This window comes from Megascapheus bottae, chromosome 18, assembly GCF_031878675.1.
Source record: "Megascapheus bottae isolate mThoBot1 chromosome 18, mThoBot2.hap1, whole genome shotgun sequence".
Taxonomy (NCBI): domain Eukaryota; kingdom Metazoa; phylum Chordata; class Mammalia; order Rodentia; family Geomyidae; genus Megascapheus; species Megascapheus bottae.
In genome coordinates this window covers 45872771-45890738 of record NC_143526.1, presented here as the reverse complement: position 1 = coordinate 45890738, position 17968 = coordinate 45872771, and the positions used below count along the sequence as shown (strand labels likewise).

The window sequence follows — 17968 nt, the reverse complement described above, 5'->3', positions numbered from 1 at the left end:
TTATTTGCCAGATATCAAGGATGCGCTCGGAGCTATGCCAGCACTTGAGCTACTCCAGCTCACTTGGATCTCACCACACTGTGGTGCCGTGCTGAGAGGTGTGCTCAGTTTACGGGGAAAATAAGCAGCTTTAGGACACGACTGGCTTGGGGTACATACCCCCGGCCTTGTTTCCTGCAAGACCCTTGTACCGGGAGAGAGGGAAGGAGAGAAGGGAGGGAAGGAAAGAAGGAACAAGAGGGAGGGAAGGAGGGAAGGAGGGAGAAGGAAGGAAGGAAGGAAGCGTTCAAGGAAGAATCTCTGTAGCACATTTGCTCTAAAGGAACATTTGTGGTTGTTTAGCTTATTTCCCTCTTTATGCCAAGGTTAATTTTCATCTTTGTGTTAAAAGTAAATTTCCTCTTTATAATCTCTATCTAACCCTTTTTCTCTTCTAATATGGCTTTACGATGTCTACAATTTTGAAGTTTAAAGTATTAACAGCAGAATTTTCATTGTGGTCGAATTTTTAAGAAGTTATTGCTTATTCCTAGATTAAATGTACTCTTCAATATTCAGTGATACATACATTTAAATTAACTTGCATGAGGTAATTCAATTTTCTTAGGCACAATGCATACACTTAAAGAATTTACAAAACAAATGACAAGGTTGACATTTTCTTTCATGTGTTTGGGTTTTGATGGTTCAGAAGTAGTAAAAACAGACTAGACTGTTGTTCTAAGATACTACAGCTCATCCCAGCCCCAAGAAACTATCAAACATGGGCTAATTTCCTGCAATAAGTAATCATTTAATTAAAGAACAAAATTAACAGGAATCAAAATGTTGGAGCTGTATTTTTTGGTTAGACATATAAAAAAAGACAAAGTATAATACAGGAAATCATTTTGTATAACATGAACTTAGTTTTCAAATTAATCATGATCTGAATAAAAATGTCTTTTCAACAAAATACTGAATGACACCGTGTCCCGTGCCCACGGGGAGGCCCGGAAGGAGACTGCACATGTCGCTGGCCTCCATCACACCGCGGAACTGGAGACATAGAGGACAGGCCAACGACAGCTTTCTCGCGGGAGTTACTCTGAGCCCAGCAGTCCGCACTCGCAGACACCAAGGAAGGAAGCGATCCTCCGGGTTGGTCCTCTCGTAGGTGAGTGTGGCCGAGGCGACACCTGTGCGTGGGGGAAGCTTTTCACACGGATGCAGCAGGTAGTCAGGGGCTGAGAACGTCAGGAAAGTTCCCTGACGGATATTCAGTGTTGGTATCAAAAGTTAAACACAAATTCTTCTCAGAAGAAAATCTCTATGGCCTGTGGAATCTGAAAGTCGTGAAAAAGAAAAAAGAGTTTAGGCATTTCCAACAGTTCAAAATGTCAAAAGCTTCTAAGAGATGGATGTGTTGCTATTAAAGCCGATGTGGAAAGGATGGATGCCCTGGATAGAGCTTGGGAGAGCTCTCGGCTCTCCCACCTGACTGTTGCCCAAAATATATGCCGAATTTCTTAGAAATTCTAGGTTTTTAGGAATTGGTTTGAAAGCTACTTAGTTAGGCCCTTAAAATATACAGGTAAACCAATACTTAAATGAGAAATTGGTTGATCAAGCTTTAGAAGTCATAAGAATATTTTCATAGTGTTGATAATGTATCATAGTAATGTGACAGGAAAATATTATGTGACTAAAATATGACTGAAATTGATATGAAATGTTAAATGGGATCTAAGTGTTAAACACAAGTATCAGGAACTTGTCTTGGTTTAGAGCTCACTCTTTAAAATTTAATCATCTAAGAAAGCTACCTAGAACTTAGAGAAATTAAATAACTTTACCAATTATCTTCCATAATATACTAAATATCTTTAATCATATATAATGGGAAAGTGTAATGTATACATCCTAACTTAAAAAGCAAAACCAACATTACAACTAATTTGCATGTTTTATGGGATTTTATTTCCTAATTTTTGGAAGACTTATTCTCACCACATCCAAAGTTAAGATGAGTGCGTCCTTCCCCTCTGCATATTAGACATGGGAGAAAAACATAACAAATTGAAATTATTCTTCTCCGTACGTCTCCCCAGTCCTTTCTGCCTCCCCTTCCCCCCTCCAGACGGTGACTGGGGGCTGGCTGAGCAGGTAGAGCTCTGCCAGGCTTCCTTTCTGCTTCTTGGAGAGGCAGCGCTTGGGACACATCTTCTGAATAACTTGTGACGCACAGAAAATAACTCATTCCCTGAAGACAGGGACATGGCGGGTGGCAGTGAGTGAGTGTCTGTAGTCAAGGGAAAGGAGAAACCTGCCTGCCGCTGAGCACTCACTGTTATCTCCACCAACAGGTGATGGAGCTTGTAAACTCATCCACACAGGGCCTGCACCACCCCTGCCCACTGGCACCCATGGCCAACAGACTGGCAAGGAGAAAGGTCTCCACTGTGGAAGAATCCCAGTTTTGTAGGGCTCCTGGGCGCGGCCGCCTCCCATTCTGCCAGCACCCGCCGAGCTAGCTGCCTGTACCTGGTAGGCACTTGGGATATTTTCTGAAGAGGAAACAAGTGGCATTTTGGCTTTGGGACTGTCATGCCTTATTAAAAAAAAAATAGGCATGGGATCAGATGGAATTTTTAACTGAGATGTAGTGTTTCTTCCATACAATTCTCTGCAGAAATGCTATATTTGTTTAGCTACAGAGTCCTTTGTGGCTTTTGAATGTTTATTTTTAATGTAGGAAATATGAAATTCATACATAGGTCTCACCTTGTCAAGTGCTTGCTTGATGCATGTACCTCCATTTCGTTACTTTTGTATTCATTTAATTCTTTACGAATTGCTGCCTAGAATTAAAAGCAGGACATTGCCTTTCAGGTCATTTAAAAGTTCACAGAGGAAATCGGTTATCAGGTTTGTTGCTGACTCTTAGAAAGAAGGAACCATGTTTGTTCTACTTCCTTTTTTTGAGTTCAGTTTGAACTTAGGATCTGATCACAGTCCCTGAGCTTCTTTTGCTCAAGGCAGGCTCTCTACCACTTGAGCCGCAAATCCACTTTTGGCTTTTTCTGAGTAGTTTATTGGAGATAAGAGTCTCTCAGACTTTCCTGCTTGGGTTGGCTTTGAACTGTGATTCTCAGATCTCAGCCTCCTGAGTAGCTAGGATTACAGGTGCCCAGCTGAGCTTCCTTTTGTAGAGTCCTAATCTGCGGATAGCTGTTTGGTGAATTCATTTGCTGCATGTGCACAGAGCAGTAAGCTAGCAGAGGCAGTCAGTCCAGCAATGAGTCGAGGCCCGCTTCTGGAGCAGCGGCGCTCTCAGTCAGGTAATTCCGAACTCATTCTCACTCAGCACTTGCTTACGTGGTGTGCCACTGGAACAGTTTCTAGTTGCTGCGATGGGGACAAGGGAGCCTCACAGCCACTTGCCTGCCCACCTCTGCCCCACCTGCACCCACTTCCACCACGGAAAATGACACACGCTCCAAGGCCTGTAAAGAGGGAAACCCCATGCCCGCCTCTGCAGAGGGGGCATGCTTTCTTGGGTTCAAGCACCCTGGATGCCAAAGGTGCCCTCCTTCTCCCCTCGAGTCCTTTAGTCCCGAACAACCAAGAGTCACTTCAACTTGGACGTGGCAGCACTTCTCCAAGTTGATGCAGGCCCCATGAGCATTGCCCCCGGGCATATTTAAAGAATGAAAAGCAACTACCAGATCCATTGACCTGATGTACAATTTTTCTCTCCCGAGAGCTGTAAGCTTTGGGAGGGTTGCTCGTGCTGCAGTCTTACACCTCGCTGGTCTACAGATGGGCCACAGCCAACACCAGCCCTTCATGGTGAGAGCCAGCGTGGCTGGCTGCCTCCCTCCTGCCCCCTCACGCTCCTTCTGAGGCTCCCAAGCCCCATTCCTCCCAGGCAGTGTCGAGAACCTTCCTGAAGGGACTCTATGGTGGACTCAACCCTTTTGTCTTCACTGCAAGCGTTGGAATCTGTCCTCTGCTATTTTTAGGCCAGCCTTATCTCCTCCTGATTATCCGCAGACCACCAACATTCTTTAGTTTATACACTAACCAAAAATCAGTTCCAGGGTTTGAACTCCGCCTTAATCTCTTGCTCGGCTTGCTTGCTCATAGTTGGTGCTCCACCATTTAGAAGCACCTCCCGCCTAGCTTTTTGTGGGTTCATTGGAGATGGAGTCTCCCAAACTTTGCTGCACGGCTGACTTCCAAGTGTGAGCCTCCAGAGTGGTGCGGATGGCAGAAGGAAGCAGAGGCTCCCAGCACTAGATAGCTGTCTGGAGGGCTGACCTGTCCACTCTGCTGTTCAGCATCATCTCTTCCTCTGCTCACCACACGCCCAGCTGAGACACCAAAAGTATCTCCAGACATGGCCCAGGAACCCCTGTGGCAACCCTGCCTGCAGGCTGGTGGTTTCTCGTGGCCAAGGTGACTCTGCCTGGCTTGACCTGCCTCCCCACGTGAGGAGCAGCGCCCCGACCAGCACAGACACTCCATACCTTATCTGCTGCTGATAGCCGCGTCCAGGGCTTGTCTGCCCTCCTGTCGTAGTCCTGGGCTTTTGCTACTTCCACATAATCACTGAAACGTATCAGGATCTTTCTGTCTCTTAATTCATCAACAGTGGGCCTCTGGTTGAGCTAAAATAAAAGATCATTCTCGGTAGGTATCAATGCCAAGCTGATTGTCTTCAAGAACTCCAAAGAGGGGCTGGGAGTTTGGCCTAGTGGTAGAGTGCTTGCCTACCATGCACTCAGTACCACATACATAGAAAAAAGCTAGAAGTGGTGCTGTGGCTCAAGTGGTAGAGCTCTAGCCTTGACAAAAGTCCAAGGACAGGGCTCAGGCCCTGAGTTCAAGCCCCATGACTGGCAAAAAAAAAAAAAAGGAAAAAGAAAATAACAGACTCCAGAAACAAAAACCATGAATAATGAAACCTTAAGAGAACAATCTCCAGTGTGCAGAATGCAAGTTTCTGACGTATTTCATCAGAGGGTTAAGTCCAGGGTCAGTGCTCCACCCAGGGCCCAGGGCTCAGGGCCCAGGGCCAGTCTGGCTGGGGTGGATCATCTCAGAAGCCAACTTAAGGTGTTGGCGATCTCAAGTACCGTTAAATACAGAGTTCTTAAAATTAACAGCAAAGTACTTCTCACCAAGCTCAAGGAGCGTATTTTCATTTCAAGCACAAGAATTCATCCTGATGAGGCCCGGGGGGAAAGGGGAATAATCAAACACTTGAACTTGGAATGGCTGGGATTTTAAAGGAAATTACAGAGTTGCCATCTATAGTGGGCACAGTAAATTTCAACTATTTGAATCATAACCCCAACGCTGGGCACGTTCTCTACCATCAAGGAGTTCACACATGAACTCTTAGCAAAAGGATAAAGGTACAAAGTAACTAAAACTCTGAGGGTCACTGTTCATAGACACGCGCAAAGTTAGAAAACTTCTATCCCATACATGAAAATGTCATCTGTCTCGTCTCACCTTCTGCCCAGGACTTGCGTGCCCGCCCCAGGCCCGCATGCACCATCAGCCACCGGGAAGTGGCGAAGGTACTTGTTTTAGGGAGAGGGGGAGGAAGGGGGAGTAGTTTTGCGCCAAGCAGACCAGCTTCACAGAAGCCCTGTGTTCAACAGATCCTTCGCTACCACACAAGACTGGTTTCAACCTGGCATTCCCCAACCCGCTGTTACAAACCAGCTTGCTTCTAGTCCACCCTTCTATGACAAAACAGCTCATGCTTACCTTCCTGGTTAGTCTCTGCTTGATTTCCCGTCTTTCTTCCTGCTCCGTCTGATCATTCCTTTCTGTGAAAGATCAAGAAAACACAGTGTGAGGCTGGTCTTCCGATAGACAGATACTCAGGGTCCCCGCGTCCTGGCAGCTGAGCAGAAGGCAGAGAAGGACAGCTGTGGGTCACAACTCCTTTCTGTGCCGAGGTTTCCACACTCGGTCTCTCCCCATCACCCCTTACCGCTCAGGAGGTCATGGCCTAATGGCTACGCAGAATCATCTCAGCCCAGATCTCCCTCCCTGGGCTGCGGGAGCCAGCTGTGGCTACTGCTGCTGCTTATTTGTCTCTGTGTGTCTGATGGCCTCCATTCTATCCAGGTATCTTTTGTTTTGAAGCCAAGGATCAAATGCAGGGCCTCACACTAGCAAGCGTTCTACCACTGAGCTTCATCTCAGTCTGGTCACAGTTCCTGCACGCCCAGGAGCCCAGAATAGCATGCAAAATATCTATATAATAGATGCACACATACACAGATGAATGTAAACAGCACTATTGTGGCTTGTTTTCTGTCCCCCCTTTATAGCTGTGCACAAGGTTTAGGTCATCCTCGTAGATGGAAGACTCACCTTCAGACTCTAGGCAACCCATGCTTTCCTGGAATTTACACTTGAAAGTATATTTCAAATCTGAACATATCCATTAAGTGAGCTGTCTCTAGTATTTTTACTATGATTACACCTTGTCTGGGAGCTCAGATTCATCACTAAATTGGCTTTGCTTGGTAGTTTTGATTATTAACCTCAACACTACGCTTGGAAAGCAAAGACAGAGCAGACTACTGAGTATCAAGTACTGAGTACTGAGACAAAGAGCACAGGCACACTTGAGGTGTGAAGATAAGAGCCGTCCTGTTTCTGGCCCTTGAGTCCCTGGATTAAGAAAGAGGTCTCAAGTCTGGAAGGGAAGTCCTGCTATTGCAGATGGGATGATTTCACATTACGTTGAAATTATACATTTCAAACATTCATGTATTAGAAAAACTGGGTGTCTGGATTCCTACTATGGCAGTGAATCTACTTTTCAGTCATTTAAAAAAATCATCTTGGAACATTTTAGAAAAGTATTTAGTTCTTTAGATAACTGACAAATTGGAACAAACCACAGTTGTAAGCTATCATTAGACATTCAATAAACTCTAGGGGAAAAATGTAAGCATAAAGCCAGCCATGAGAGCTTTACATGATAATATGAAAGTAATTCTTCAAATTTCTTAACAATAGGCCATGGACAAAGCACAAGTGAAGCCTCTGTGTGAGAAAAACAGAAGTGAAATTGCATCTCTTTTTTCTGTCATTGAAAATCTCATATCTAGGTGGCTGAGCACAGCTGAAGTGCTGGAAAACGGAGCTTTGCAAATGTCTGTCAGAACACCTGCTTAAGAAGTCCGAGGCCTCTGCCTGAGAGCTGCCCCCAGTGACACACACCCTGTGGCCCACACAGGGCTCTCTAAGGAGGACTGCCAGATGCAGAGTCTGCAAAGAGCTCCAGCACCCTGGACAGTTACACTCCTGTTTTCTCCAGACTTTCAAAGAGGTGGCTGCGTGTCACACAAGCAATGGAGTGAGGCAGAGCTCCTGCTCTGTCCTCTTGCCAATAGCCATTTGTTAGAATGTCATATTCCTTCTTGGAGACTTGCCTGCTCCAGTAGTAAACTTGGAATGGTATTGAAAGCCTCACAGATTCGTCATGAGAAGTAAACGGGGACACACACACACACACACCGAGCCCGGGCGCGAATGCCTGGCACAGACTGGGCTTAATAAGGAACTGCTATTATTAGCGCCACATAAAGCTGCCACTGCGTCCCAGGCTTGTGCATCGTGAGCACACGGCAGGGTTCTGATGCTGCTTCAGTGTGTCTGCCGTTAGTCACGGGTCTCGATTTGAAGGGGGACAGACACAAAGCCATGCTATTCGAGGAATGGATTACTAAACTGTAGTACGATGTCTGACATCCACGTGTCAAGGGCCCTAGATGGCTATCCTGTTCCCACCTCCACAGAGCAACCAAAACACCCGCCCAGCCCCCTTCCCGAAACCCGCACCTCCGGGCCCTCCCCCTCGGGACACTTAAGGAGGTTCAAGAGTCGTGAAGATGGATTGCTGAAGGTGCGTGCAGTCCACGCAGTCCACTGCAGCTCTCTCCTCGCACAGTGCTATTTTTAAGGCTTTAATATTTATTTGCGAGGATGAACACCATGAGAAGCCCTCACGTGGGAGGCCTGGCTGCCCAGCCTGGGAGGGAAGACACCAGAGGCCGAGGGAGAAGCTGGTGCTGCTCAATGCCTGGGCCTGGGCTAAGCTGTCTTCCTTCTGTGTGTAGCTGGCTCTGGAGCATGGCTCTTCCAAGGGCTGCTGGATGCCTGCTCTGACTCGAGACCCCTGCTCTGACTCGAGACCCCTGCTCTGACTCGAGACCCCTGCTCTGACTCGAGGCCCCTGCTCTGAGTCAGGGCCCCTGCTCTGAGTCGAGGGCCCTGCTCTGAGTTGGGGCCCCTGCTCTGAGTCGGGACCCCTGCTCTGACTCGAGACCCCTGCTCTGAGTCGGGACCCCTGCTCTGAGTCGGGACCCCTGCTCTGACTCGAGACCCCTGCTCTGAGTCGAGGGCCCTGCTCTGAGTCGGGGCCCCTGCTCTGAGTCGGGACCCCTGCTCTGAGTCGAGACCCCTGCTCTGAGTCGGGACCCCTGCTCTGAGTCGGGACCCCTGCTCTGAGTCGGGACCCCTGCTCTGACTTGAGACCCCTGCTCTGACTCGAGACCCCTGCTCTGACTCGAGACCCCTGCTCTGACTCGAGACCCCTGCTCTGAGTTGGGACCCCTGCTCTGAGTCGGGACCCCTGCTCTGACTCGAGACCCTTGCTCTGACTCGAGACCCCTGCTCTGAGTCGGGACCCCTGCTCTGAGTCAGGACCCCTGCTCTGACTCGAGAGCCTTGCTCTGAGTCGGGACCCCTGCTCTGACTCGAGACCCCTGCTCTGAAATGGCATCAACGACTCCTAAGATTTGATTTTCAGTAAATGGCTTTATAATTGAACATTTCAACCATTTGGTAACCAACAAGCTTGCCCAAGTGTGCTTCCTTGGCTGACCAGATCTGGAGGCTGGCCCTTATGCCCTCACACAGAGCCCAGTAAACACAACAGTCACCATGTCGTATTTAAGAAAATATTAACCTTGGGGCTATTTTCCACAATGTATAAAGGGGAGAGCCATGTGGGGCTCACGAAAGCACGAGCGAGAGGGAGCTAATCACACCCAGGCTCAGGCTAACAGAGCCCTGCAGTTTGCTTTCTAACAGCATCCATACAGCCTTGATACCACCATAGCTTTGTGACAAGATGCTCACACAGCAACACAAAACCCCAGAGATCTCCACAGCCTTCACCACACAAAGAAAAACAACTTTAAAAATCATGCTAGCAATACTGGAGCTTGAACTCAGCTCTTCTGCTCAAGACCTGTGCCCTACCACTTGAGCCTCATTTCCACTCTCAGTTTTTCACTGGCTCGTTGAAGAGAACAGTCTGATGGACTCTTCCTGCCCAGGCTGACTTCCCACTGGGATTCTCAGATCTCAGCCTCCTCAGTTGCTAGGGTTACAGCTGTGAGTGGCCAGCACCCAGCAGAGGCTTTGTGGAGGCAAAATAGTCCACAATCTCACCTCTGTTCACTGGTAAAGAACTAGCTGAAGGACGCTCTGAAAGGTCTTCTGTGTCCTCCTCAACAATCCTCCAGGCCTAAAGAAGCAGAATTCTGTCTAGTGGAGGTTCTGACACTCCCCGTGGACACTCAGCCAGAGGGTGGAGTGAGGGACTGGAATCACCAGGCCCTGGCCCAGAGCAAATCTCCCTCCTCCCCCTCTTCTCCCTCCTCTCCTCCCTCCCACCTTCCTAGGGACAACCAAGAACCCGCCCTCCTCTGGAGATTTCTGCCCCACCTCTGCTGCCCACCTCCAGCAGCCAGGCATCACCCACCCTAGAGTGCTGGCTCACTTCCCTGGGATACACAGGCGGCTACCTAACCCCAGATTCACCTATTTACTCCCCACTATGAGGTGACTTGCCCTTTTCCTTTGAGAAGAAGGGGTTGGCTCTGTCTCCTGAACTTTGCTGTCCGGCTGGCTCTGGGACCACCTGCTGCTGGGATTGCAGGCAGCTCTGGGAGGCTCAGAGGGGAGGCCTGGCAGGCTTCTGTGGGCCCTGGTGTGACTGTGGGCGCACATGTGAGGATACCCCCTTCCCTCCACCCCCAGCCACCCGCCACTCACGTTTCAGGATGTTTCTTCTCTCCAGCTCCTCCACGGCGGGTCTCTGGCTCAGTCGTCTGCGGAAAAACACTAAAATCAAATTTTGCACCATGGTGTGGCTGCTTGCAAAGTCCGCTCTGCGTCGGGGAGGGGAGGGTGGGCAGTGGCTGGCACCCCTCCCCTAAAGATCCTCTCCCCAGCCGCAAGGGAAGGCAGAAGAGCAGGGGTCTCTGTCACCGAGCGTGCACCAGGAGAGTCCTGGATCCCGCTATGGGCGCCGGGGTCCTCATCATCCACCTGCCGCCCAGCCTGGACTGTCCACCCAGGGCTGGGTGTCCCGTGCGCTGGGACACTGGGGAATTCTTCCTGCCACGGCAGGGGGCTGGGGAGGGGCTGGCAGCCAGGTGCTCCGGGCTCCAGGGATCAGTGGCTGGGGTGTGGGGAGACCCAGCTCTGGCTGCTGCAGCCACAGGCAGAGAGGTCCAGCACGGCTGCTCTGCTTCCCGCCCAGCCCGGCGGCTAGCGAGGAGCCCCGCCTCCTGTCTCCTGAGCATGTGGTGCCAGCCGTGAATAGAAGATGGGGATCTCCCAGCTTGCGTGTCTGAGGGAGGAGAGCAGAGCCCGCCCCTATTCCCTTCCTCCCTCCCTCTCTCCCTTCTTTCCCTCCCCCTCTCTGCCTCCAGCCAGACTGAGCAGGCCCTAGAAAAGACAAATCACTGGTTTTCAAATGATTTGTTTTTTACTTGGGGAGTTGGAGGATACAGCCAAAGAAATCAGAAATTCATAAGCACACAAGATCTCAAAATACACACACACACACACACACACACACACACACACACACACACACACACACACAAAGGGCTTGTCAAGCGAGGGAGGCATCATTAGGCAAAACTAATGCCAAGCGCTAATTATTTTTGTAACTAAAACAATGTTATCCTTGGGTCAGAGCCAGAATCCTCCCCACATCCGATCGGTGAGCAGCTCTGGGAGGCAGCAGGCCCAGCTCCAGCCAGTCTGCTCAATGCACGTGTGATCTATGGCCTGGAACCCTGCCCTGGCACGCAGCTCTGGGGCAGGTCCCCAGGCCTCCGCCCACACCTCCGCCCCATGCCTGCTGGGGCAGAACAGCAGGGTGTTTTGCTGTTGGTTCCTCAAGGCTTTGTCTGTGGGGCTGTGGGTGGTGGCTTTCTTCACTTGTCTCTGTGTCCCTTAAGACTTGAACCTTCCCCCTAGGGACACCTGGCCGGAACCCAGGGGAGCTCCGTGTACCCTGGCAAGCATGCAGAGCCTGGCTCTCCTATGCCCATCCTGACAGCCTGGCCAAAGTGCCCCAGATGCCCTTCAGCCCCTCGTTGACTGAGGTTGACCTGCCATGGCTCCTGGGACCCAGGGCTCCATGAGGGAACGTCTCTACTCTTGGCAAGTGCTCACTGCCTTGAGGGAAGGCGGTAAGCCACTTCAGAGAGGTCAGTGCCAGGGAAGAAATGCCACAGAGCCAGAGAGCCCGTCACCTACCAGGTCTGCCTGTGCCAGGCCAGGACCAGACAGACAGCATGGCCCCAGGTCAAGCAGTCAAAGGAATCAGACACAGGCTCTGACAGGTGGAGTGCAGAGTGGGTCCCGCCCTTCCCAGCTGTGGGTCAGGATGTAAGAGTGAGGAGGAGTTTGCATATAAGTAGGTAACATCATCACCATCATCATCATCATCATCACCATCATCATCATCACCATCATCATCACCACCACTGGGGTCTCCCTGGTGCACAGAGCCCAGGTCCCTTCCAACCTTCAAACAACAGAACCACCGCATCCATCCCGCCTGCAGCCTCTCTGCTGGCCTTGAGCCCCAGAGCAGCCTGAGAATCTGACATGAGCGTCAAGCTATACCCTCCTCCCTCAGACTCTCACATCCTCCTCTGTCAGACACACACAGGCCTCCATTAGACACTCATTGTCAAAGGTGCTTGAAGGGTTTTGCTAAAACTACTGACTTACAGAATAAAGGCTTGTGGTCGCTGTGACTCTGCTCTATGCCATTCACTCTGCAGTCACCTTGCAATCGCCACGAAATCCCAAAGGGACAGCACCCATCCCTAACATGTTCCAGGCCAGGGCGGAAGACACGGCTCTGAGGAAGGGGAGGACGGCCTCAGGGACTGAGACCACTGTAAGCAGGCTGGACCGGTGAAGGGGACAGCTACTTCTGCATATCTTCTACCTGCTGTCTCCAAGCTAAGAAAGCTGGAGATGGGCTGAGGTACTGTCTTGCCGTGGTGGCCTTTCTCTGCACTTTCCCATGCCTGGTCTTGTCATCAGGCTTGAAGGGGGCACAGGATTGGTCAGGGCATTTGGGGCTTGAAACTCTTGTCTTGACAGCAGTGCTACATGGATATGTGGTGCAGGAGGATAGGCGCACAGAGCTCACAGCCCCGCCTGGCTCAAGAAGACTCAGCGTAGCTGCAGACTTGGCCTTTCTATTCCTACTCAGACCACGTGTGACCATGCTAGAAAGACAGGACATCCAGATCAAGATCCCAATTAAACAGCTGCTGGACAGAGAGCAGAGGTGCCATGGACTGACGGGGCAGGAAACCTGGATGTTCATGCAGGGACAGACACAACCCCATCTGCCTCTCATCACACACCAGAACCCACGTGAAAAACCCAAACCATGAAGCACGGGACGACAATCTAAAGAAAACACTAGACACTAGCCTGAGAAAGGGGTTCTTAGGCAAGCATATAACAGCAGAAACAAGGGAAAACCGATCTCATCCAATTCAGAAACAGCAAGAGACAATCCACATGTGACGAGAGCCAAGAGCACGGGGGAGAGACTCTGCAAACTCCCCATTCCACGGAGGCTTGATGCCTAGACTATGCAAGGAACTGAAGAACCTGGCAGTTTAAAGGAAACACAGCCCCACCGGAAGCAGGCAGTGATCCAGTATTCATAAAGACCCACTATCACCAATCTTTTGTGAGTCCAAAGCAAATCACAATGAGAAAGCATGTTGTCCAATCAGAAGGACAATCACCCAAGAGACTAAAACCAATCACAAGCGCTAGGGCAGATGTAGAGTTCCTACACACTGGTGTCAGTGAGCGTAGCCATTCTGGAAAGTAGCACAGAGTGTTCTTAAAGGGCCGCAGAGTAGCCGAGCCACCACTGGGAGAGCAGAGGAAAGCAGCATCAGAGTCGCAGCCCTCTGCTGATCCCAGCATTCTTCATGAGTGACCAGATACACACCACACATGGCTCTACGGTGAAACACTGCCCCACCAGAAGAAAGGGAATCCTGTCATTTGTAGCATTGTGGCTGGATCTGGAGACCATAAGCCAGACAAATACCACAGGACATCACCCTGAGGTGGAACTGGAAGAGGAGGTGGCCCTAGGACTGGAGAAGAAAACGTAGTCACCAGAGGCTAGGGATGAAGATGGCAGGACGTTACTGGAAGGATACCAAGTCCCAGGCAGCCCGAGGGACTGGGTCCCGGCATTGTATTATACCAAGGATAATCAGAGATAGCAACAGCGCACGTTTAACTCCAGACAGCTGGGAGGAGGATGCCGCATGCCCTAGACACAAAGAAAGGGTCAATGTCTGAGATCACCCCGAGCTAATCCATATAGTGTACTGAACATCACACAGTGCCCCGTAAGATGCGGAACTGTTATCTGAGACACAGTCACGAGGACTTTCTATCCTACTTGACGTAACGTGTTATGTGGCCGGTGTTCTTTATAGTAGGCATGCTGTGATTGAGTACACAGACTAGAAGGAATGTGACTCCATATGCAATAAAGGCAGAGCAGGGTGGCTTGGAGGTGAATCTGGGGGGCGCTGTCCTCTCTATTGAGCTCAGAGTTGAATCTAGGAGGTACTGTCCTCTCTATTGAGCTCAAAGGTGAATCTGGGGGGCACCATCCTCTCTATTGAGCTCAGAGGCGAATCTGGGGGGCGCCGTCCTCTCTATTGAGCTCGGAGGTGAATCTGGGGGGCGCTGTCCTCTCTATTGAGCTCGGAGGTGAATCTGGGGGGGCGCCGTCCTCTCTATTGAGCTCGGAGGTGAATCTGGGGGGCGCTGTCCTCTCTATTGAGCTCAGAGTTGAATCTAGGAGGTACTGTCCTATTGAGCTCAGAGGTGAATCTGGGGGGCGCTGTCCTCTCTATTGAGCTCGGAGGTGAATCTGGGGGGCACTGTTCTCTCCCGTGTGCTCAGAGGTGAATCTGGGGGGCACTGTCATCTCTATTGAGCTTCGGAGGTGAATCTGTGGGGCGCTGTCCTTTCCCATGTGCTCAGAGGTGAATCAAGGGCGCTGTCCTCTCTCGTGTGCTCGGAGGTGAATCTGGGGGACCCTGTCCTATCTCATGCGTACACATGGTACCACAGAAATGGCTTTCCCAGAAGCACACAAGGGGCACCGGCAAGGCCTTGGATCCTAGACCTGCAGTTGCTGGCCCTGCAGGAATCCCAGGCCTTGGTCAGAACAGAGGACTAGGGAGCCCAGGGACCTACCAGGCCCCTGCTGTCACTGTCCCTGACCCTCCCCTCCATGCACTGCACTCACCCAGTTCTCCACCCTGCCCTCCTCCCCATCTCCCTCCCATGCCCAGCCCTCACCACTGTCGCTCAGACTGCTGTGGCTGCCCCAGCCCGCAGTGTCCTGTGCCCTGTGCACAGGCATCACAAGTGTCACACCTCCTCACAGGCGCCCTGTCCAGGGGGAGGCTGAGCATGGGGGCCGCAGAGGTGAGGAGGCTGTGGGCACGCTCTGGGGCGTGAACAACGGGCCCTCCCTCACTGTCCCCTCAGTGTTTGCTTTCCTTCTCAACAGCAGTTGGAGTGCCCTGAGCTCAGGCCCACTGTGAAGATGGTTTGCCAGCCATAGGGGGGCCTCAGGCATGCCACTTCCTTGGCCCTGCATGGCCCAGGCTCTCACTGCCTGCTCTTCACCCAGAACAAGCCAAGAAGCAGGGTCCCCGTAGGTCCCAGAAGGGGAAAGCCCGGGGGTCTGGCTCAGGAAGACCCGGAATCAGGAGAGGTGCCGGCCTGGCTGAACCAGCTCTGACTCCCATTAAAAGCCACAGTTCTGCCCCTCTGAGTCCACAGGCTCTCTACGCCATGGCAGGCCTCTAGGCCTCAGCTCAGGGTGGAGTAGGGACGGGAGCTTCCCTCCGCGAGAGGCACATGCTGAGCGCTCTAAGCCCACAGATGCTTCAGCTTGCTGCAGCTATTTTGGGAGGCCTGGTTCCCAGAATGCCAGCCCTGCCCTGCAGCCAGCCCTGAGTCACCGGGACTCCGGGGATTCCCCAGAGAGGCGGCGTCTAGATGTGCTGTGCCAGGATGTGCCCGGGATGCCGATCCTCCACCAGACAGGCGCTCCTACCCCTGCCACCCCGCACTCTGGCAGCCTGGCACACACATCTCAGACTGCTGGGAGACAGGGTGCCCAGGGAGAGGTGACCCTGACCTGAGGCCTAGAGGCCTCCCCACAGGAGGCCAGGGCGGGCTGAAGCAGAGGACCTGCTTGTGGCAGGCACTGATGGGAGGGTTGGAGCCAGGGACCCGCTGTGTCCTCATCCTGCCAGAAGGCAGGCCCACTGAGAGCTCTGGGGGGAGGGGGTTGGCAGTGAGGGGGCCCCAGCAGACCTACCAGCCTCACAGCTTCCTGGAGTAGGCAGGATGTGGTCCCCATTACCTTCCTGTGTGCATGCAGTCGAGCACTCCCCCCCTCCCCGCCCCAGGCCCCACTCCTCACAACCACTGCAGGGTGCCATACCCCACCCCAGGGTCTGCATCCAACAACTGCCCAGGCACCTGAGCAACAGCCAGCCCAGAGAGCCACTCACTCCAGCACCCCGGCCTTGCCTGGGCAGCTGTAGCAGCTTCCAGAAGCCCTGACGCCATCCTGTTCCTCATCTAGCCCGTGGCAGGCTGGTTCTCCTGATGCCCTGCCATGGACTTGTGGCAAGGTTTCCATCGCTAACCGGACATCAGCTGAGCCCTGGGCCCCACGTGGTTCCTGGTTACCCCCAGCCACTGTCCAGCTCCTTAGGCAGAGCTGGTCATGTCAGCCTCACTACACCACTCTCAGGTACACGCCTGCCACTCCCCTGCACTCCAGGCCCCTGGCACTAATATCTAAACCACCACTGCATGTCTGATTTGTGACGGAAGACAAGAAATGAAGTTTAGATCAAATAATGCATATTTCTGTGGCGGTGTGCAGACGAGGGCATTGCGTGTGCAGTGAACCTCAGGCACCCATCTACAAGAGACGTCAGGACAGGCCAGCCTCCACGCACACGACCTGCAGGTGCCGGAGACGCTGTCATTGCGCAGTGGTTTCCAAACCAAGGAGGTTTCTTGGTAAAGTTCTGGACAGATCAAACTGCCTCCTCCTGTTTCCAAGGCATTTCCATTCCAGGAAAATTCCATGTGTAATGAATCCTGCCAGAGTGCTTCGTGTACTCATTAGGACACGGCTCTGAGACCCAGGTCACGGGAAGCATCTGTGGAAGCCAGGGGCCGATGCAGTGGGCGGACCCCCCCTCCCCCACAGGACACCCACCCTGTGGGCCAACCTAGAAACACATCCACGAAACTTCCTATCTCAAAAGGCCTGGGGATTGGCGGCTCTACCAGCAGGCGGCGGTGCAAAGCCCCACAGGGTCTGGTCCTCCATTTGTCAGAAGCAGCCAGTTCCTCCCTAGGCCTCCAGGGCAGTGACAGCAGCCCAGCCTGGTGGGTTTGTGGCAAGGATCAAAGGTTGGCATGCTCCAGGCGTGCTGTCCGCTCCACCGCCCCCAGCACCTGCCAGGACTGTGTGACCCAGCACCCGTCAGGAGCAGGATTCCAGTCAGTCCTCGGAGGCCTGGGTCTTCTCCATTACACTCCCTGGATCAGTTCTGGGTTCCAGGTGACCTCTCAGTCCTCCTGTTCACTAGCAGAATAGGAACCATCCATGTCCTTCAGGCGTGGTTCTGCTGACCTGGGCAGGACCACGAATCCCCTAACTTGCCGGCTTCTGTGGCCCATTCCCTACTCCCCTATCTCTGTGCCCCGCGCCTGTGCCTACACACTGCAGAGCTCTCAACCTGGAGGCCCCACTCCAGGAGACACGAGGACAGGCCCACTGTGGCTAGCCCAGGCCCTCTCTGCATTGCAGTCTTCTCTGTAAGTGCAACTGCAAACATGGCCTCCTGTCAAAGCACCTTTGGACCAATCTCAGGCCCTAGGCATGATGTGCAAGACTCCTTAGGGATGGTGGTAACGGCTGGTGAGAGCCATGTTCAAGGTCGTCATGACCAGGAGAGGGTGACTCTGCCCCCCTCGCATGGCAAGGGGGAGGGGAGCATGAGGACCAAGGCCCCGAGAGGGTGCTTCCATCTGAACAGTGACAAGTCATCAACGTGAGCTTACTGAGCCTAGAAAAAAATATTCTGTTTCAACCCCGTATCCCTCAAAGGAGAAGCTGCACACACACACACCCCACTGGCCACACCCTCATGCCCTAGCACTTGCTCACTGGCTCCCAGCTCCCTCCTAGCCAGGCTCCACCCTGCCTTCAAGAACTCCTCCCATCCTCCCCAAAGTCCACAGGTCTCTCGCAGAGAACGGAAGCAGTGCTCTCCAGGACCTCGTGTTCTGCAGCCGGAGCCTGGCAGCCCTTTCTGGATGCAGAACAAGACGTACAGGAGGGCTGTGGATCACTTGCCTGATGCATCGCATGCTAGGTGCCAATTCCCAAAGGAGGCTGCCGAGCCCTCATCAGCTGTGTTCACTGGGCCCCAGAACAAGGCCCCGAGGGGCCTGGACGGGAGGCTGGTTCCCACGCAGAGCGCCTGCCCAGCGCCCAGGAGAACACACAAACAGCCCCACCACCAAGCAGCTG

The 17968-nt window shown here is 52.4% G+C and overlaps 1 protein-coding gene across 2 annotated transcripts in view; it reads right to left on the bottom strand.

The window, feature by feature from the left end:
* Positions 1–388: 388 nt before the first annotated feature.
* Positions 389–17968, bottom strand: part of Phactr3 (phosphatase and actin regulator 3) — a 125074-nt gene continuing 107494 nt past the window's right edge. For both annotated transcript variants that reach the window (XM_090352585.1, XM_090352586.1), the window contains exons 9-13: positions 10081–10136; positions 5764–5825; positions 4512–4652; positions 2764–2840; positions 389–1325 (exon numbers count right to left, since the gene is read on the bottom strand). In XM_090352585.1, the coding sequence (XP_090208711.1) occupies positions 1310–1325; positions 2764–2840; positions 4512–4652; positions 5764–5825; positions 10081–10136 (352 nt within the window). In that variant the 3' untranslated portion in view covers positions 389–1309. The remainder of the gene's footprint in view (positions 1326–2763; positions 2841–4511; positions 4653–5763; positions 5826–10080; positions 10137–17968) is intronic.